Source organism: Monodelphis domestica, chromosome 2, assembly GCF_027887165.1.
Source record: "Monodelphis domestica isolate mMonDom1 chromosome 2, mMonDom1.pri, whole genome shotgun sequence".
NCBI lineage: Eukaryota > Metazoa > Chordata > Mammalia > Didelphimorphia > Didelphidae > Monodelphis > Monodelphis domestica.
Window position 1 is genome coordinate 207,269,184 of NC_077228.1, and position 22,762 is coordinate 207,291,945.

General features: G+C 36.6%; 1 protein-coding gene across 18 annotated transcripts in view; it reads left to right on the top strand.

Moving 5' to 3' along the window:
• Window positions 1–22,762, top strand: part of EFCAB3 (EF-hand calcium binding domain 3) — a 722,802-nt gene that overhangs the window by 146,512 nt on the left and 553,528 nt on the right. For all 18 annotated transcript variants that reach the window (XR_008916397.1, XR_008916396.1, XR_008916398.1 and 15 more), the window contains exons 51-58: window positions 1,513–1,584; window positions 2,322–2,465; window positions 5,287–5,358; window positions 6,145–6,288; window positions 11,284–11,355; window positions 12,457–12,600; window positions 15,856–15,927; window positions 20,368–20,511. Coding sequence is in view for 15 of the 18 variants with exons in the window: in XM_056817026.1 (XP_056673004.1) it covers window positions 1,513–1,584; window positions 2,322–2,465; window positions 5,287–5,358; window positions 6,145–6,288; window positions 11,284–11,355; window positions 12,457–12,600; window positions 15,856–15,927; window positions 20,368–20,511 (864 nt within the window). In the remaining 3 variants the exon portion in view is untranslated. The remainder of the gene's footprint in view (window positions 1–1,512; window positions 1,585–2,321; window positions 2,466–5,286; window positions 5,359–6,144; window positions 6,289–11,283; window positions 11,356–12,456; window positions 12,601–15,855; window positions 15,928–20,367; window positions 20,512–22,762) is intronic.

Genomic DNA, 22,762 nt, shown 5'->3' on the forward strand with positions numbered 1-22,762 from the left:
TCCACCTTGCTGGGGAAAATTACTTAAAGCTTGGTTTATGTCTAAAATCTACACAAAAGGGGGAAACAGAAAGATTTAGGAACAGGACAGTTATCTGCACCACAAAACAAAAAACAAGGGGCTTACAAGTGTACATTGACAAAAGACTTCAGCAACAATTTTTCACATAAATACTACCCCCTGGAGGTTGAGATTTAAACACCAAAACATGGAACAAAAGCAGTTTTACAGATTGCTAAATTGGTTTTTCATATTTAACTTTAACTCTGCAATTTCCATTTAAAAAATATTATTTACTTGTTTAGCATTCTTTTCTTTTTAAATTTTGAGATCCAAATTCTGTCCCTCCCTCCCACCTGATAAGGCAAGCAATATATCAATTTACATGTGAAATCATGCACAGCATTTCTACATTGGCCATATTCAAAAACAAAGCATAATAAAAAGTGAGAAAATTATAGCTCAGTTTACATGCAGAATTCAATCAGTTCTCTCTTTCTCGAGGTGGATAGCATTTTTTTCATTATGAGTCCTTTGGAATTGTCTTAGATCACTGGTTTGATCAGAGTAGCCAACCAGAGTTGATCATTATTACAACATTACTGTACATAATCATTCCCTGGTCCTTCTCATTTCACTTTTCATCCATTCGTATAGGTCTTGTTTTTCTGAAACCAACTCCCTTGTTGTTTCCCACAGTGAAGTAATATTCTTTCATGATCATATGCAATAACTTGTTCAGCCATTCTCCAATTCATGAGGATCCCCTTGATTTCCAATATATATATATATATATATATATATATATATATATATATATATATATATATATATATATATATATATATATATATATATATATATATATATATATATATATATATATATACATCTTTTTCCTTTTTCTTTGATTTCTTCAGTGTATAGATGTGGTAGCGGTATTGCTCAGTTGAAGGATATGCACAGTTTTAGATGGGCATAGTTCCAAATTGTTTCTCAAATCGGTCGGACCAATTCATTACTCCACCAATAGACCCTACTTTGCTTATTGCCTGCAAACTTTCTCACATGCTTATCTCTTACCCAAGGAATGATGATCAAATTAGCAGTTGCAGAAGGACAAGACAATTTACTGTTCTATGTCTCCATTCCGAATCCCCGTGATTCAGAATTACAGCCAAATGAGTTTTTGAAAACTTTTTAAACTAGGTTTTGAAAACTTTTTACAAGTCAAGAGTGCAGAGCCACAGGACAGGAACTGGAGGGAGAAGAGAACTAACAAAGGAGGGAGGAAAAGAGGGGGAGGAAAAAAAGAGAAAGAGAGACAGACACAGAGACAAAGACAAAGCCAAGATAGAAATAATTTAAGAAAAACACCAATCAAGTTGTTAGGAGGAAATGACTGTGAAGTTACTTCCTGGGATACCTTTTCTACTTTATCCTGTATTGACTTTGAAAGGTCCATTTGTGTCTCCAATGGAATATATGAATTTTTTTTCTTCCCTTTTACAGAAGATGGAAAAATAAAATTTGACAAATTTATAAATGAATTGATGAAGACTGGAGACTGTGCAAAGAGCCAACGTGAGTATAACTGTTTTCCTTTCTCTGTTTTAGGTCATACATTCCAATTTTATATAGAAAGGGGAAAAGAATTTGTGGGACTTCCCCAGCTCCATTTCTTCTCAGTATTAGCCTTTTTTATAACAGGCTCATAGTATAGTATAGTCAGTCAGTCTTACATAGCAAACTAGGAATGCTAGGCCTCTTGATTTTTATTCTTTATTTGAATGATAAATTTCAGCTTATTTCATAGTGCCTGGCAAATAGTAGGTGCTTAAACATCATCATCGATTTATTGCTTTATTGGTTCAGTCAGTCAATCAACATTTATGTACATATACATATATATTTATATATACACATATCTTTACTTTCCTTCTTGGAATAATTCCTTTGTATTGGCTTCAAGGAAGAAGAGTAAGGGTTAGGCAATGGGGGTTAAGGACTTGCCCAGCGTCACACAGCTAGGAAGTGTCTGAGGTCAGATTTGAACCCAGGACCCTCCATCTCTATGCCTGGGTCTCAGTCCACTGAACCACATAGCTGCCCCCTTAGTTTAGTACTTATGATAGTGAGATAAAGGATTAATTTGATGTTTCATTAAAAAGTGGATTTTTTATGGTACAAAGCTGGAGCATATAGACTGTTTAGTTAATATATTTCATTGAAGTCCAGATCCTCCCCACCTAACAAATTAAGTGTCCCTTTAGGCTCACCAACGGAATTGTTTTACATTTGAATTTTTTACATCCATATAGGAATACAAGATGCAAATAATTTTGTTAATAATATTGTTGATGGCAAAGTCAATACAGAGGATGTGATGCCTATCCTGAAGAGTTTGGGGATCGACTTATCTAAAGAAAAGCTTGCAGATATTTTGAAATCCGTTAAACCTGATGGTGAGTATTTCAGCTAAATCTCAGGTTGTTTTCCTAGAGCATCTATATCCTTTCAGCTAGAATAATTAAAATGACAGCAATTCCAACAAGATTAAGAGTTGAATGATGGGGTGATTGGGGCTCTAAGCTCCCATTTCTTTTTCCTGAAAGAGGAAATAGGAAGACAGTATAACAATGTCAGGAGGTAGGGAGAGAGGAATGAGAATTGAGGAAGGGAAGTTGATGAGGTTTTCTAGCCTTCCCCACCCAGATGTGTAAAATATCTTTTCACAGTCAAGCACCACCAAATATCTTTAATTAGGTATGCAAGATCACAGTGTTAGTTGAAACATGGGGTAAGAAAGTGCATTCTATAGGAGTGAAATTAAATGCATGTGAGTATACAAATGAAATTACAGCAAGGTCCATGCCTTTAAAATGGAACAAAGTTATAATGCAATAAATAATAATGTTTTGTTGTGACAATGATTGGTTGTGAAATCTTCTGAATAGAATTAAAACAACTTTTTAAAACAGGTAGCACAGTGGATAGAGCATCAGGTCTGGGGTCAGGAAGACCTGAGTTCAAATCTGACCCCAGATACTTATTTACTAGCTGTGTGACTCCAAGCAAGTCACTTAACCTTGTTTGCCTCAGTTTCTTCATCTGTAAAAATGAATTAGAGAAGAGAATGGCAAACCACTCTAGTATCTTTGCCAAAAGAAACCCAAATGGGGTCATAAGGAGTTGGACACAACTGAAAAGACTGAAAAACATCAAAATAAAAAAGGAAGAGGGAGAACTTTTTCTAAAATATATCCACTAAGTTAGATACCTTAGAAAGTAGCTAAGAACAAGAACAGTAGTAGAGAGACTCAGAAAATCAAAGGAGATAAAATTTGGGAAAGATGTCATAGCATGAAGTCCCTGGCCTTAGATGTCAGTATTCTAATGCACAATGTGACCATTCCTTCTTAGAAGCTATAATAATAGACAAGGAGAGAAGCAAATTACAGATATAGTCTAGCACGAAACACTATAGATTCTGAGAGTACAGATTTCAAAAGGCTAACAGAAAAAAATAGAAGCCCATAGCCTAAAGTTCTTAAGGGGGAGTCTTCTCAGAGAGAAGTAATAAATTCTCAAGAATGAAATCTTGAAGAGAAGAAGGGAAAGCATTCAATTGAGAAAGGAAATGGGAAATTATTTAAAGCATCTAATATACCTGCACAGAGAACTCATCAACAATCAATCAAGGGGGCAGCTGAGTAACTCAGTAGATTGAGAGCCAGGCCTAGAGATGGGAGGTCCTGGGTTCAAATCTGACCTAAGACACTTCCCAGCTGTGTGACCCTGGGCAAGTCACTTAACCCTCATTGCTTAGCCCTTACCACTCTACTGCCTTGGAACCAATATACAGTATTGATTCCAAGACGGAAGGTAAGAGTTTATTAAAAAAAAAAAGTCAATCAAAACACTGGGTTTTAAAAGATATATTATTGTTCAGTCATTTTAGTCATGTTTGACTCTTTATAACTCCATTTGGAATTTTCTTGGCAAAAATACTTGAAGTGGTTTGCCATTTTCTTCTCCAGCTCATCTTAACAGATAAGGAAACTGAGGCAAGCAGAATTATGTGACTTGCTCAGAATCACATAGCTAGTAAGTGTTAGTGACCAGATTTGAACTCTGGTCTTCTTGACTCCAGCCCTGGCACTCTATCCACTGTGCTATCTATATTTTTTGTAGTTATTAGATATTTAAGACTTTGCTAAATGCTATGGGTTATTCTTTAAAAGATGTGTAAAAATAGAGTCCTAGACCATAGAGAGAGATGAAACCATACCTAGATGATTTAAAATAATTGGAGGGCCCTAACCTCATGAAGTTCTAGAAGCCTTAGGAATACACGATAATTGTCCTTAAGAAGGGATTCCAGACAGAAGAGAGGTTAATTTTATTTTCCTTGGTTTCACATGGCAGAAGGTGACAAAACAGGTGAAAGAAAGAAGGCTGGTTTTATTTCAAGATAAGGAAAAATGTCCTAATATCCTGAGCTGTCTCAGAGTTACGTGGGCTGCTTTAGGGGGTTTAGAATCATCTCTTGAGACTAGACAACCACTTGTCAGAAATATTATAGACATTTATTTATCTTCATGTACTTGTTGGACTAAGTAGGCCTTGAGTTCCTTTCCAACTCATTTTATGATTCTGTGAATTCACTGCTTTGGAAATATAAGTGATTGAGGAGTGATTAAAAATGTAAAAAATCAAGATGATGGGAGAAATGATTATTCTCAAGGTGGTTCCTGAGATAACTTTTTGTTTGAGTTGCATATATAGAATAAAAAGAGAGGGTATTTATTATTTATGATACTATAATTTATAATCTATCACAATTACTAATATTTATTTTTATTATTAAAATGTATAGAGGAGGAAAGAAATGAACTAAGCATTGAAGGATGGGTAAAATTTGCTTTTCAGTAATCTCATTAATGGACTCTCAGAGATTCTAAGGCCATATTAGGATCTGGAAAGTCTTCCATCTGTATTTCTAGGCTAAAATCTATTCTGTAGGATCCCCATAAAAATAAGGAGAACTTCATAACATTTGCTTCACTCACACCTCTTCCCTTCCTCAAAGGCTTTTAGGCCCATTGGCCAGGGAAGAGGATCTGGTGGGGTTCAAACACAAAATATTTTTAAAGTATCTCAGGCAGTTCACAGGACAATTGCCAGTCTTCTACTTCACAGTGCACTATATGAGACTGAATTTATCAGGTACGTTCGTTCATCTTTCCAAAGTCTAAATTGTTTTTGTTTTTCCCCTTTTTCTAGAAAAGGGAAAAGTGAAATTTCAGGATGTAGTCAACAAATTGATTTCAAGCAAACGTGCTTTAAAGGCCCAACGTGAGTATTAATGAACCTTTCCATTTTTGTGTTGATGTATACACTGTGACTAAATACTAATTTAAGATTCTAGTATGGTTTAGATTTAAAATACTTATTAAAGTATCTCAGAATCTGAAGGAGGCCTTGGAAAAATCATGCATTTCAATCAGGCTCTCTAAAATCTTGACAGAATGCTGTGAGCCAAAGCTTATCCCACTATCCAATCTAGTTTCTAATTTGGAAACAGGGAAATCTGTGGATATTCCATTTCTGCCTTGAAGTTCAGTCTAGTATCCTAACTACCCCAAAGCCACTCCAACCATGCTAGATCACAAAGCCTTTTAAATTTGTTACTTTGAGGATAATCATATGCTATCATGTGCTTCTTTGCAACATTAACTTTGTAACTTGCTGGTGTTTTTTGTTAATCAACCAGTCTCAAAAAAAAAAGAGCGAGAATGGTGGAATCTTATGATTCTATTATTAAAAATCACAAGTCTATTCCTTTATTTAAGGGAACGAATTACAATGAGGTCATGCCTTATTCTAATGGTTTTTTATTGGACGTAATGAGAATTTGTATTTGATATGATACATTCAAGAGTTAACGTTTTCTTCTTCTGTAATTCTAAATAGAAACTTGGGAAACCTTTTAGTTCTCATTCTACTTTGGTATGGCCTCAGACCCAATAATCATGGATGTAGAAAATAAATACATTATCTATCTCAGGATTTTTTTTTCATTAGACTTCTTTATCTAGAGATTCAACAACTTAATATGTTCTGATTTTTACTTGCATTTAGAACTAGAAGATGCACGTAAAATTCTTACCAATGTTGTTGATGGGAAAGTTGCTTTTGAAGATTTGCAACCTACCTTGGAGAGCTTGGGGATTGATTTAACTGATGAGGCTCTTAAAGAAACACTGGAATCTATTGAACCTGATGGTAAGTACTTCACTTGTTCATCAAGTTATGTGTACATTATATGCTAAAGACAAAAACACATGATTTCCCTTCTCTCAACTTCAGTTTCCTCATCCATGAAATGGAGATGATAATTAATGCTTCTCTACCTCCTGGGCTTGTTGTCAGGATCAATTAAGATGACATATGCAAAATGCTTCACAAATCTAAAAATGTTAAATAGATGCCAGCTGTTATTCTTATGCTAGCTACTATGGGCAAAGCTATGATTTCCCTCCTCTCCACCATTCAGAATTAGAAGTCCTACAAGAAGAAGAATGGCAAAAGAATAGTTATGAGACATGGGATTCTGGGGGAAATTATACAGAAGAGGGGAGGAGAAAAGAATATTAAGATAGACCATGTAGGGGATGGCACTTCTATCCATTTTTCAGAATTAACTCTGCCTGATGTATTTATTATATCAGGTAATGTATCAACTTGTGTACCTGTTTCTGAATTCCATCACCATATGAAATTTTCTGTTTTAATTCTTGAGTTCTCCACCTTGGAGTTCTCCACCATTAAAAAAAAAATTTTTTTTATGCCCATGGTTCTTCTGTGTTGGTCATTTTGCACTCATTTTTTTTATAGAAAAGTGATTGCTGCCACAGGAAGGGGCTTGGACCCTGAAGTTGCTTCTGGCCAGGTTATTTGAAATCATTTGTCAGTTTTAGGTTGTTGAACACTTTAGAAGTTTATCCAGCATCCCAGGGAAGGTTTTGGTGATCTAATATCCAACCAGGAATTTAAATTGTCTATAAAGAGACCTCTCCCATAATGCAAGCTTTTTGAAGGCACAGATTATGGTCATGATAGAGTTCAAAAGGTTCAGAAGAATCTTTGTATATATAGGTTTTAGTTCCCCATTGCTTCATACTTCTGCTTTCCTCTTCACACACATATATTTAAGTTTTCAAAGGGTCACATAGTTAGCAGGGCACCCAGGCTCCTGGAAGCTTAGAACCACACCAAATGGATGTAGTATTTTTAGATAGTATTATTTTGTTCTATAGGAGCTACTGGAATAGTGGAGGCAGGAAGGAAGGTGGCTTATGATTCCATTATTAAAAATCATAGACCTATCCCTTTAAGGGCATGAATTGCAATAATGAGATCATGCCTTACTCTAATGGTATCTTCCTAGAAGCAATGAGAATTTTAATTTGTTGTGAGGATCAATGGAGATGACGTAAAGTGCTTTGCAGACCTTGAGAACTGGTCCTGAGGAGACCTTCACAAGGATGGTTGCATAGATATCGTGCAAACCTATGTAGTGAGTACCCAAAGCCTGTAAACCTACCCAGAGTCCTTGGGATGTTGAGGGAGGACTTAGCACCTCTTCTGTGAGAGCTTATTAACCCTTTTCAGGACTGCTCATCCATCTTTGGTGTCTATCTGTCCCCCAACTTTCACCTGTCTCCAAGAAGCTGTAGCATGTGCCGAGGTCATACCCTAGTAAAAACTGCCTCAGCAGAGAGACTAAAGCAAGCTGAGGATAACTGACAGGCCGCAAATCCCATTGGTGAATTAGGAGTATGTCTACCCTAAGAATGTGAAGACTTCCCCTGGTGGTCTGGGCAGCTGAGAACAATTTCTCCCAATGGCTAGGAAGATGCCTGAAACAGGTACTATGGAACATTAGAGATATGGTGTGACAGTAAAGATGCCAAGGTCTCCCACTGTATCCTGGGTCCTTGTCAGTCCTTGTGACTTTAGTTTACCACTGGACTTGGATGACTCTGGGAAAGAGTGAGGCTGACAGGAAAAATAAGAAACCTTTTTCTTAGGCCTCTGAGAATTTAAAAGACAAGCTTTAGATGCCAAGCCTTGTGTCATAAAGAGAAGGCATCATCCACAGGTTCTTTTTTATGGGTTAGATGTCATGTTTTAGTCATCTTTCTTTTTAAAAAAATTTCTTCTCAATCCTGAGAAGGATGTGTTTATTGTCAGTAAACATTTTGCAACTGTGATCAACATTGCATGAGGATGTAGCATTGGTATCTGTGGAATATTTTTTCCATTGATCCATCCTTCTATATCTTAGCCAGAACCATATTGTTCTGATGATGAATTTAAAGTACAGTTTAAGATCTGGTACTGCTAGATACCCATCCTTCCCATTTTTTCAAATTAGTTCCCTTATTGATATTCTTGGTCTTTTGTTCTTCCAGATGAACTTTGTTATAATTTTTTCTAATTCTACAAACAAGTTTTTTGGTAGTTTGATACATATGGCACTGAATAAGTAAATTAGTTTAGGCAGGATTGTCATTTTATTATATTAGCTCATACTACCCATGAACAATTAATGTTTTTCTGGAATTTTTTTTGTTAATTAATTTGTTTGTTACATTAAAGTTCCCAGGTATCTCCCTCCCTTCCTCTCTTCCTCACCCTAGAGAAGGCATCATTTGACAAAAGATTTGTATATATAAAACTATGTCTTTCTTGTCTCTGGAGATGGACATACTTGTGTTATTCTTCAAACTGTATTGCTGTTGCTGGATATAATACTCTTTTGGTTCTGCTAGTTTTTCTCTTCATAATTTCATGTAGGTCTTTCCATGTTTTTTTTTTAATTAACCTTCTTATTATTTCCTTTGGTGTAGTAGTATTCTGTCACAATCATATGCTACAGTTATCCATTCCCCAGTTGATGGACATTCTCTCAATTTCTACTTCCTTGCCACCTCAAAGAACACTACTATAAATATTTTAGAACACATAGGTTCTTTTCTTTTTATCCTGATCACCATAGCAAACAAATGTAATAGTGCTATTGCTGGGTCAAAGGATATACACAGTTTAAAACTCTGGGCATAATTCCAGATTGTTCTCCAAAAGAGTTGGATTAGTTCACAGTTCCTCCAATAGTAGATTACTTTTCATGAAATCCTTAGATATGCAGTATAATTATCCATAACAAGTGGAAGGAAAGCCTTTCTTGTGGGACTTATATATAAATCTATGGAAATCCTATGTAATGGGGGTCTGTAACATGCCTAGATTGCTTCCTATGGCATCTCCACGTGGAGAACACCAGGAGAAGATGGCATGTTTCCTCATGGAGAATACTAGGGGATTTCCTCTAGAATTGTGAATGACATGAAAATTTCTTGGAGGGATTAATGGTAGATATTCTATAACTGGTTCTGGTTAGTTAGCCACATGTTGAAGAAGAGGCTCTTTGGTTGCTTGTGGAGGCATTCAAAACACCCTATCAGCTTCTATTATAGTCTTTAACTTCAGTAGTCTTCAGAGAACCAGGCAATTGCTGAAATAATGATACTCATGACTTTGTGAGTTCAAAAGATATCCAGAGGGTATCTTAGCATCCCATCATTCCAGAGTTTGGGCTTCACAGTTAATGTAACAGAGGAAACTTGAGATGTCAGAAGTAGTTTGGGGCTCTGATGGTCCAGAACTACCCAATGATAGTTGAGAGACAGGCTCATTAGGCAGTCATGTGAATCTAGATGTGAATGTGGTAGAGCCAGGGCTCTGCAGGAACTGGGCAATGTTTTAAGCTTAATCTACTCCTGACTCTGGTTAAGGTGGTATAGAGGGGACTGTGTCTTCAATGTGTTGGGGAAAATATGTAGACTTTGTTCTGGCTTTGAAGTAAATATTTCATCTGGTATTAAGTGATTGAATGGAACAAGGGGGGGGGGTGCTGACCTCCTAAAATGGAGATAACCCAACTCATTGTGGCTTGAGATGATAGTAGAAGAGAAAAAGATAGCAACAAATGCCTAAAGGGTAACTTAAGGAGATGATGTAAGCCTTCAGAACCACAGGCCAAGCTCCATGAAAGCTGAGGTGTCAAGAACTTGAGTAAAATGTCTAACACTAGGTTATTTTGGTATTGGAAACACTAATACCATTTTAATGGTAATTATTATTCATATAGGCATTTTTAGGATAGATGATATGATCCATAGTATGCCCAATCAAGTCCAAAAAGCATTTATTAAGTATCTTATACATACAAGATACTATGCTAGGTGCTAGGGAATGCAAAGACATACAGAAAGCCTTCAAAAAACTTATAGTTTCCTAGGGAGATAGACATAACATGTAAATGGATAAGCATATTTGTGATATTTTGACAGGTAGAGGAGGAGGGAGAGAATGCTGACAACTAAGTAGATCAGGAAACGAGCTGACAAATGAATTGAGTCTCAAAGGCAAAATAGAAATTTTTAGAGATAAGAGAAGAGACCATACAAATTGTTAGAAGAAGAAACCATGTTATATGTGGTATATTACTATATTATATGGGTAACTGTTCTATTTTGAGAGGAAAGTTGAACTACTTTACATTCAACTAATGGGTAAATGCTGCAAAAATCAGGAACTATTTGAATAGGCTTTAATGAACAGGAAGGAGGTCATTTTTGAACTTTACCCCATTATCATTTGTTTTAAAAGTGGCTGACGTAGTACTTGACAGCAATTCTATTAAGAAAAGGGGATATCATGGAAGATAATTTAATTGATAAAGAATAACAGGGAACTGGTGATAAACTTCTTTCTTAATAATATTTTAGTTGAGGACTTTATAAGATATGCCTTAAATGTGCAAAATGAGACATAGAACATCATATATTGGAAATTTACTTTATATATGTCAAATTTAGCCTATAACTTTTCAAGGTGGCAGGTATTTTGTTTGTTTGTTTGTTTGTTTTTAACTTTCCATCTTGGGATCAGTACTGTGTATTCTAAGGCAATAGATTAATATTCATTAAAAGTTTTTTGGTTCAAACTTTATGTATTGGGGTGATTTGAATTCTATGAGATGAACTAAATGGCAGTTACTGGGAGATAAAACAGGCTCCAGCACCTCTAACTATCCAACAACTAAAAGAATTTCACCTGAAAAATATTCATTTTTAATTTACTTTATCTTTGTAGAATCTACTTATCTGTCCACTAAAAATGTAAATAATGTTTTTTTCTTCTCTTTTACAGAAAATGGAAATGTGGATTTTGATGACTCTGTCAGAAAATTCCTTAAGCACAAAAATTCATTACTAACCATCAGTGAGTAATATCAGTGAATTTGCTTATTTTTGTATTATTGCATAGATTGTGGATTTATAATAGGAATTTAACTTTATTCTGTCTTTCCAAGAGTATCCTTTTATTGCATTTTCAATTTTTTAAAAAGTAGAAATAATCTAAAATTGAATACCAAACTTTTTCCTATATTTAAAAAAAATTGGTGATAAACTTTTCATTATTTGAACAGTTAATGTTATATATATATATATGTATATATATATATATACACATATATACATATGTCTCCTTATCTTCTATCTTAGAATGAATATTGTATATAACTTCCAAGGCAGAAGAGATGGGCTAGGCATCTCTAGGCCTGATTCTCAAACCACTGAGTTGTCTAGCTGCCCCCACCCCAGTCAACCAATATTGATTTTATGGTTATTGTATATATCAGATGCAGTGTGCCATAGAAGACAGAGTGGTGGAAGGCTTATTTTCAACTCCTGCCTCTGACAATTACTTGGTCTATGACTATAAGCAAGTCATCCTCTCTAAACCTCAATAAATCTCTGAGGCATCTACTGAATTATATAGATGGGCTATTATATGGTTGGTTTTCCACTTTTCTCTAATGTGTACCCATATTGACATACTATGTGGTTGCTGCTTTGAGAGATGCTAAGGTATATCAGAGAAGCAGGTAAGAAAATGAGCTTAAGTATAAGTAAAATCTTTTCCATTTGCAAAAGTTAAGTACTCATAAAAGATAATAAAAGAAGAGATATTACAAGATAACAGTGAGGCAGGTCAAATCCTATTCTGGTGGATATTAATGAGAGGAAGATTAATTTCAGGGCCTCTCCCTCTGCTTAACTTTTACTAACACTCAAGAGGGATAGGAACTACCCTTCTTACTCCACTTGAGTGTTCTTAGCCACTCTGGGGCTTAGGGAGAGGATCTGAGTTATCATAATTTGGTTCTAACTTCCCTGATGTCATAAAAGCCTCCTAAAGAGGCCTTGGTACCGACCAGCCTATTTAACCAAGGTCCTTAAAATTCTTCAAATCAAGTTTTTATAAATTTCTTTAGATTGACATACATGTTTTTCATCTTTGATTTTTATATATAAACAGAACTTAAAAGAGCACAGGAAGTTATAGACACTGTTTCTGATGGGAAGATTCATGCTAAGGATTTATCACCTACCCTGGAAAATTTTGGAATCAAACTAACAGATGATATGCTTAAGGATACCGTGAAATCTGTTGGAATTGATGGTGAGTACAACTTTAAGGTTTTTACAAAACATATGAAAATATATATTCTTTCTAGTGGCAAAACTAAAATTTCAATCATTTGCCAAAAAAAGATAAAAATAGGTGACAGAAGGAGGTGGCTATAGGAACCGCCTGCAGTTCCTATATACTGAACTTTTGGGTGGTGACCTGAGAAGGAGAATGGAGACTGGAGGAAAATGGATGAATAGATAAAAGAGATAGAGGGAGAAACGCTGGAATAAAGACTCATAGATGACAAGTTAAAACACTTGGGGTGCGGCGAGCTCCTTAATACTTCCCATGGGCAAGGGTGCCAGAGAATTAATGAGAAGTATGGAAAACAAGAAAACATGTGGGGAGCAAGAACTCCATAATACTTCCCATGGGCAAAGTTGCCAGATAATTAATGAGAAGTATGGGGGCAACAGTGCTGCAAGAAATGAGAAGTCATGAGGAAGAAAATAGGCTAGGGCTGCAAGAACATCTCGCAAAAGAGGTAGAAGGATTAAAACAGGATCCAGAGATGTAAGAGAGAGACTTGTGCTTGTTTCCCAGCTTTTATTGGAGATTCTAGGAATGTGAAGTGGGAGGTGATTAATGAATACAGAACATGGCATAAGTTTTAACATTGGCTGAATTGACAATGACGAAATCAAAGAGGTGGAGATTAACCCGACATGCGCCTTGGAAAGGAATGTTGTCTGACAAGGTGTGAGCTAGGACACTGCAGCCGGTAACGCCCATGTCAGGAATTCTCTTGTCCTTTGGACTGAAGATTTAGAAATGCAATAATCAATAATTAACATGGCCATGAGTCTGGCATATGAACATATAAGATACAATATCAATACATTGATCATACTTCCAAGATGCTAACATGCCTGGTGTGCTACAGTGGCCTAGTGAGTAAGAAGCATTTTTCCCCCTTTTTGGAAGGGAGTATTGTTTGAATAATTGTGGAGGTGGAAGTATAGTCTTAGAAAATTCAGTAAACCTTTTACAATAGCTCCCTAAATCCTGGTACATTAGCTTTATTTAGCTTATATACCATTTATGTTTATTGCCTTGTACTTGACTGGTATTCCTCAGTATGTAAATTCTTGTGATATTAACCAGCTTGACACAAAATGGCATCCATTCTCCCTTAATGACCAGTATACCATATTTTTCCTCACTTAATAAATTTCAGTTATTCCTCAGTATGTAAATTCTTGTGATATTAACCAGCTTGACACAAAATGGCATCCATTCTCCCTTAATGACCAGTATACCATATTTTTCCTCACTTAATAAATTTCAGTTATTCCTCAGTATGTAAATTCTTGTGATATTAACCAGCTTGACACAAAATGGCATCCATTCTCCCTTAATGACCAGTTTACTATATTTTTCCTCACTTAATAAATTTCAGTGAATCCCTATTACCTCCAAGATCAAATATAGTCATTTGACTGTTAAAATTAATTATGGTTGGACTCTGAATAATAATAGGTGGTTACCAGGGATTTAATTTCTAAATCCCAAAATGAATTATTAAAGTAAATAAAATTTATGGTAGTTTATTTACAATATTTACAATAGAAGAAAGATGTTAAGGAATGAGAGAGAAAGAGAAAACTCTGGCTTCTTCTGATATCAGTTAGAATCTCTAAGCCTCAGCCAGAGGAAGAGAGTCTCAAGAAGATGGGCCTTACCTGGAGGCTTCACACCTCCAGAAAGATGGGGTCATGCCTTCAGAAAGGCGGGGTCATTAAGTCAGCTTTTCATTCACCAATGGTAACAGTCTAAAAGAAGTCTGGGTATTGGTCTTCCAGTCACTCCTTTGTCCTTCACTCCAAGCCCTGGTGACTGACTGTGTCGAATGTCGGTCTTCCCTTCAGCTCCAAGTGACTGATCCTTCACTCCAAGCTCGGGTGACTGACTGACTTTTTTCCGGCCTTTTTGTCCTCTTTTTAAAGATCTTTTTCTCTTGTGTCACCTCCTCTAAATTTTCACATTTACCAATCACAGCATACACTTTTCTCCAGGACTGCCCACTCTTTAGTTCTCACCTTCTTTGGTTAGATTTTCTCCAAGCTTGCCCACTTTTTAGTTCTCACCTTCTCTGGTTAGATTATATCTTTTGGGGTTATTTAGCACCTCTTTTATTAAGTTCACCTTTTGTAGTTACTTAATAGCTTTTTGTGGTTAATTCACCTTTTGTAGTTACTTAACACCTTTTTGTAGTTAAAATCTAAAAATAGATTGTAGTTTATAATTCTAGCTTCACTATAAAGGAAGAGCTAAGTACATTCATTGTTACAATCAGGAGATTACAATTTTATCTTCACAATAAAGACAGAGCTAAGTATCTTCATTGTTACAATCAGGAGATAGCTAAATCCAATCTTCACATGACCTTAAAAACACTTCGCTACTTGGCCTCTTCCTATCTTTCTAGATTTTTATATTTTATTTCCTTTCACCCACTATGATGCATTGATATATTTGTTCCTTTACCAACATACTACTTCACACTAACACAATGCATTTGCATTAGTTGTCCTCCAAACCTGGAATATTCTCTTCCTTCACCTATGCTTCCTGGTTTCCCTGACTGCCTTCAAAACTAAATTCAGTGGTAGCAAGGTGGCTCTGTTGATAGAGAACCAGGTTGGGAGACAGGAGGGTCCTAGGTTTAAGTCTGGTTTCAGATACCTCCTAGCTGTGTGACCCTGGGAAAGTCACTTAATTCCAGTGGCTTAGCCCTTACCACTCCTCTGGTTCAGAACCAATACTTATTATCTCTTCTAAAACAAAAAGTAAGGGTTTAAAAAAAATACTAAATCCCATTAAATCCCATTTTTTTTTTTGCAACAGGCCTTTTAGGTCCTCTTACTGTTAGTTCTTTCTTCCTTGAAATTATTATATTATTCTGTATATATATATATATGAAATATTGTATCTTGGCCTGGAGTCAGTAAGACTCATCTTTCTGGGTTCAAGTCTGGACTCAGGCACTACTCACTCTCTGGGTGACCCTTGAGTCGGCCAAGTCATTTAACCCTATGTGCATCAGTAAGGGACAATCAAAACTAGAAAAAAATGTAAAGGCTTTAATCTAACCTTTGCATTTTACAAATGAGGAAACTAAGGCTCTGATAAAAATGACCCATCCAGAGTAATTCAGCTAGTTAACCTTAATGATGGTATGTTCTAAGTTTAACTTTTCACTCCACTGAAATTTCTCAATTTACTTCTTCCTCTCTTTTGTAGGAGATGGAACAGTGAATGTAAAGAATGTTGTGGAAAAACTCTTTCAGAATGAAAAATTACCAAAAGATGAAAGTGAGTATACATTTTAAAATTAAGTTTAATGGCACCTTTTCATTGCTGCTCTGGTATGTAAATTGTGACTTTGGGGATTTAAGAATTTGACATTTTCCTGGACTCTTCCATCCTCTTTTCCCTCACTTTCAATCCTTGATTAATTTGTACTAACTAGTAATTTTTGTGTGAATTTGTACTTTATTTATTTAAAATAATTATCCCTTGCTATAAAAAAATTTTTTTTGGTAATTGAAGTTAAATTAATTTTACTGAATTGCGACTTCACATAATATATTGTACTAAGTTATATGACATAGAAAAAGGCCTCAAACATTGGACTAACATTTAGTTAGAGACATGCCGCAAGTTAATGAAGAAGATTTAAGTAAGAGTTAAATAGACATAACTATATAAGTAAAGGTATATAGAGTAGTATTTATAGTTTCTCACTTAATGATTATCAATAGGCAATAGTACAACTTCAGAGAAGAGAGAGGTCTCTGTGAATTATGGTGGACTGGCGTAAGGAGGATTTGGGCCAGGCTTTGAAATATGAGTCAGAATTGAGGTCCAAAGGTATAATTCAGAAACTTCTGGTTTTCAGGAAATTCAAAGCCAATATTTGACTCAGATCAAGACTCAACCAAAGAAGTAAAAATGTTCTGCTGTCTGTTATCATCTCCAGTGGCCCATGTGTGGGCCTGTGCATATAGATCTAGTGATGTCTTTCCTCTGCTCCAAACCCTGCATATCTCCCTGATTAAAGTTCTTTAAGTAGCATTCAAAGCCTTCTCCAATGTGGTGTCATACTACTTCTCTCTCATACTTCTCCCTTCCATGTATATTATACTTCCATCAAACTGGACTCCTCAGTGTACTCTCTATCATGTCCAGACTTCCATTACCTATTCCTAGATTATCTCCTTCCCCAATCAACCTTTCACCTAGTAGAAGTGGGCAGGGGGTGCATTAAAGGCATAGAGAACAAACTGCAAAGGGTACAGAAGCAGGAAGCAAGATGCCAAGCCCAGGGAACTGATAATGAGCCAATCTGGCTAGAACACGGTGTGTAAAAGAAACTAATAGAAATAAATCTGGAATTATAGGAGGGGATCAGATTATTAAGGACTTAAAATGTCAGCCTGAGAAGCTGGTATTATGCCCTAAAGGCTGGATAGAGCCTTTGAAGATATTTAGGTAGGGTGACATGGTTAGATCTATTTCTTTGATCTGGTTGGACTATTCCTTAGAAAAATAATTTTGAGGGGCAGTCTGGTGGCTTAGCAGATAGAGAGGCCTGAAGATAGAAGGTACGGCCTCACATTTCCTAGCTATTTGACCCTAAGCACGTCACTTAACTCCATTTGCTTAGCCTTTGCCTCTCTTCTACCTTGGAACCAATACATATAAAGGGGGGGGGGGGGAGGAAGGAAAGAAAGAAAAATTGTTTTGGAAGATTTGTGAAATATGAATTTGACAGGGGAGAAATTGGAAGCAAGGAGATGAATCAGAACAATACAACAATAATTCAGGCAAGAGGTGATAAGGGCCTAAATTAGGTAGTGAATGAGAAATAAGTGACAAATGTGAAAGACTTTGCAGTGTAATTGGTAAGACTTGATCTAACTGCTTTGAATCAGGAGAAAGGGAGGGAGAGCCAGGTTGTGAATCTACCTGACTGGAAGGATGATGGTACTGTCAACAAAAGTACAAAGCTAAAAAATTTAACAGGAAAGGTAACAAATTCCCTTCTGCAGTTGATGATTCCATTACAATATTTAGGCAGAAATACCTAACTGCTTTTGGTCATATGAGATTGGTGTTCAGGAGAGAAATGATTTTATATACATGTGTATACACACACATATGTAGATTTTTGTAGGATGTGGTAGAGATGATTAACACGTGGGAGCAGCTAGTGCACTAGATAGAGAAAGAGAAGAGAATACTCAAGGATCACCATGCATAGTGGACAGGAGATGGATGATTCAATAAAGGAGGCCAAGAAGAAGCAACTAGACTCATAGAAGGAGAACCAGGACAGAGTTGTTGCCAAAAAAAAAAAAAGGGAGGAAAGATTATCCAAGTGGTAGTGACGATTCATAGTGTTAGCTGCTAGGTAGAGGTCAAGATGAATGGCAACCGAGGAAAAGCTCATTGGACATAGCTGCTAAGAGATAGTTGTAACCTGGGAGAGAACAGTTTGTGGAGAGGTAGGAATCAGAAGCCAACTTATAAAGGATCGAAAGGAGACTGGGAAATGAGGAAATGGAGGCAGCAAGCATAAATCACTCTTTCAAGGAAATTAACTCTGAAAAGAGAATAGATAAGAGACAAAAGAATGAAGGCTAAATGCAGAATTTTTAAGACTAGGGAGCCAATAATGTAGAAGAATTTTTTAGTGTGGGCTGGGGTGGGGAGAAGAGAGAGTTCCTATCTGATGGTATCTTTATTTTTCAGCAACTTAGGTGAGATCCTTGGCTTAAGGAAGGGTAGGAATTTAAAGGTCCTGAATACAAAAGAAAAATTTTTGGTTTAGTAACTGTAGGAATTATAAGAGAATCATTCAGAGACAATTTTGGAGGGAAAAAGTACTGTGCAACAGTGAAGGTCGAATTGAGATTAGTAAGTATTCCTTTGTAGTGGACTCAGCAGGCGTTCTTACATGCCTTTTTTCAGCACAAGAGTAGAAGCAGAGAGGGCAAATATTTGGGTTTACCGAAGGCTAAGATTTGGCAAGGCATGAACTTGAAAGATTCAAGGGTAGAGGATAATGTACATTTGGATCTGTGGACCACATGGCTAACATTGTGAAGCAAAGTAAGTTAAACTAGAGCAAGGACAATGGATTAAGACAGGAGAGAGAAGCCAATAATTGGATCTATTGATGAATAGGTGTAGGAGGATTGAGGCAGAGGGAGAGATGGAAGGAATAGGTTATGATCAGAGTATAGACTTTCAGACTTTAGAATTATAAACAAACAAATGAATATATGAAAAAGATTCATCAGGCATTTACCGTGTGCCAAGAACTATGCTAAATCCTGAAAGAATCGGGGGAGGAATGTATAGTGCTTATTCTTAAAGAACTTCATGTTATTGTGGGAGACAACATATTTTTTAAAAGAGTCCATTTGTAGAGCAGATGGAAAGCTCTAGAAGTCCTAAAGGTTCAGATCTGGGTCAGATGGTAAGACCAGAGGTTAGTGAGATTCACCAGCAGTTAAGATGATGGCACCAAGGGCTATGTAAACTCTAGTGGTGGAATGGATGGTAAGACTCAGATGACTTTAAGATAGTGTAAAGGTAGGTCCCAGTGGTTCTCCATCTCACTGAAAATCTTATATTGGTGACTATCAACTTATCCAGGTGGTATGATCCACCAGCTTCTTACTCAGCTGCCCCATGGAAACAGAGAGGAAGATTTCTCCATGAGTGGCTCTTTCCTCTGTCCAACTTGGTGGAGTTTAGACTGCCTGAGGGTAATCAAGGAAGGGTGAAGAAAAGGCAAGATAGTAGTACAGTTATGGGTGATGGTGAGAGCTAAAATGTGATCACTCCTGTGGGCTGATGAAGTGGTCATGGTAGTTAAATGGAGTGATGTACTTGGGAAGCTCAAGTATTCAAGAGGATATCAATATATATATAAGTTCCTAGGGTATGAGGGCAGAGAGGAAGTCTGTGAGTTAGGTACTGAGCTATTTAGGAAAAGAAAAATAACATGAATAAGAAGTATGCAGGTGATAACCTGTGGCCTGTAGCTAGCTCTGTTGTACCCCAAACTACTTCAGAGTGATGATAAAATCAGACTAAGATGTGATTTGGAAATACCTAACAAAATACAGTTTAAAAAATAAATATGTCAATCCTAAGTCAATATATGGCCCACAGGGATCCTTAACAATTTAGTGGTCTCCAATTTATATCTGAGTTTGACACAACTGACCTAGAGGCTGTTAGATGACTGTCATAAAGATTTGGAACAAGTGATATAAACCATTGGAATGATCTTCAGAAGACATGCTGCTGAATAGCGATGGTGGCAAAGGAAGGGTCTAGAAGTACCTTAAAGAGAACCTGTGTTCTCTGGTTATTTTATCAATGCCCAGAACCCAAGACAGCATGACATAGTGGAAAAATAGCCAACTTCAGAATCAGGAAGACAACCTGGATTCAAATCCATCTCTAACTAATAGTGGCTCTATGACCCTGGGAAATGTACCTAACTTCCTAAGGGCCTTTGGCAACTCTAAGATAGTAAGTTGCAGAGCAATTGCTGATTTGCATTGGTAAAGGGAGTTTTCTCCTGAGAATTTTCCTTCCCCTAATGAAATTGGAATGAAAAGAAAACCACCCAAGAACCATTGCTCCTGAAAATTAATATCTTATCTAAATCAAACTCTTGGACTTCTTTAAACCCAGTCACTTAATTTTGTTCATTGGTTTGTTCATACATAGACATAGAAAAATCACTTAATGCTGTTGCCAAAATCGCTGAAGGGAATATCAAGATCACTGATCTCTCTCCTCTCTTGGAGACATTAGATATTGATTTAACTGAAGAAGATCTTCAAAAAACATTGAAAACTGTTGACACTAAGGGTAAGTATTTCAGCAATTTACAAAGATTTAAATTATGTTATATAAGATTATCTATTTAGCAGAGCTAAAATTTTAGTAATTTCTGCTAGGGTAGGTGCATCAGGGATGGGAGGTTGTTAGTTTAAAAATTACCTTAGAGGCAGCTAGGTGGCTCAGTGGATTGAGAACCAGACCTAAGGATGGGGGAGGTATATGGTTCAAATCTAACCTTAGATATGTTCTAGCTGTGTGACCCTGGGTAAGTCACTTACAAGTCTATACCACTCTTCTGTCTGTCTTGGAAGCAATACAAAGTATTGATTCTAAGATGGAAGATTAGAGTTTAAAAAAAGGGGGGGGGACTTTCAGGGGACAGATGCTTTCAGTTACAAGGCACTTAGTCATTCCATGAAAAATTTGAGGATCAGATAGGTTTAGAACTTCCCTCTTGATATCCCATATACCCAGGAAGAACTAGCTTTAGCTTGTTCAGCTGATAGCTGCAGGGTAAGGGGAGATATCTTCTGTATGGTTTCTCTCAGAGTGATGGCATATATCTAAGGCTAATTTTGTGCTTCTTATAAGCTGAAAGCATGACCTCCAAAGTTCTTAGAACTACATTTATGAGATGGGCAAATTTTCTATCAACTCCTATCAGAATGCAAATGTGAGCCCTAAGATGCCAAACCTCTTTATAGAAAGGGAAAAATAAACCAGCACAGCTTTTGGAATCCATTGTTGGAATTTGGAACCCATTGCTGAATACATGGTGTTCCCACTCTACAAAGGGATCACCTATTATTAACACCACATTGCCAGTGTTCTCTATTCTTTCCTATCTAGGAAATCCTCAATTTTGTAGAAAAGAGTGGGGGTCAATGTGAATTCTATGAGAGGTTTTATGAATTTCCCTTTTTTTTTGTTCTGGGATTTAAAAGTTGTGCTCCATACATGCTACTGTCCACACAGTCTCTTGACCATTCACTATAACACATATGACCTGCTTTTGTAACATAATAAAGAATTTGTGGCCATATAGAGAAGATCAAATGAAACAATTTAGGTAAAAGTATCTTTTAAACCTTACATACACTTTTTACTCTGAGAATTAAAACGTGCATTTATAGGGGTGGCTAGGTGGCTCAGTGGATAGAGGACCAGAACTGGAAGGTCCTAGATTCAAATCTAGCCTCAGTTATTCCCTAGCTCTGTGACCCTGGGCAAGTCACTTAATCCCAGTTGTCTAGCCTTTCTTGCTCTTTTACCTTAGAGCTAATACTTAGTGTTGATTCTAAGACAGAAGGCATGGGTTTTTTAAAAAGCATTTATTTATTGAAATTAATAATATCACAACTTCCCATAAGCACTAAAAAAAAAGAAGAATCTTTTTATGTGCCCCCTAGCATCTTGTTCTAGACCTCACTCTGATCCATGCTGATCCATATAATAAGAAGTTGTTGTAACAGTCGATTGCATATATTTTGAAAGGAGAATTTAACTGTTTAAATATATTCATCTAACAAGCAGTAATAATCTGATCAATACAGGTCCTGTGCAGCGTGCTTTAATGAATCAGAAACAGGTTGTTGGGGTAAAGCAAGTGTGGCTCTAGTGCTTTTGATGGTTGTCCTCTTAAGTGAGGGTCACTTGACATTAGGAATCCCTTTAACTCATAAAGAAGTAAAGTCAGGTTTAAGGTCTGCTTCCCATAATAATAAATGCTTGGGTTAAAGCTGATGTTATATATATTTCTTTCCATTAAGTTTTCTTTTAGCTAATTTTAATCATGCTAGTATGCTTGTTTTCTTAAACTCTCTAACAGGAATTGAATGCTTTATATACTGAGTTAAACTCATCTTTTGGCTTTTCCAGGCAAATGTTTATACTTTTCAAAACAAAGGATAGTTTGAGACTATAGATTGTACCTTCTGCATTTGGAGAGTATATAGGGGTGTGCAGAGAGGACTAACACCTTTGGTGGTGTGAGGACTTGCTGACCCTTCTCAGGGCTGCTCATCCACCTTTGGTGTCCACCTGTCACCCAACTCTCACCTGTGGCTCCAAAAAACTGTAGCAGGTGCAAACCATCTGTCAGGCAGGCTAAACCAGACTGAAAGTGACTGGCAGGCCTCCAACCCATAGGTGAGTTAGTCAAATGTCTACTCCAAACATGATGAAATAGTTGGATGTGAACAATTCATTCTAACATGCCATGATAGCAATGGAAGAAGGTGCTGTGGAGGGACAGCTTAGAGCTTGGGCAGACATCAAT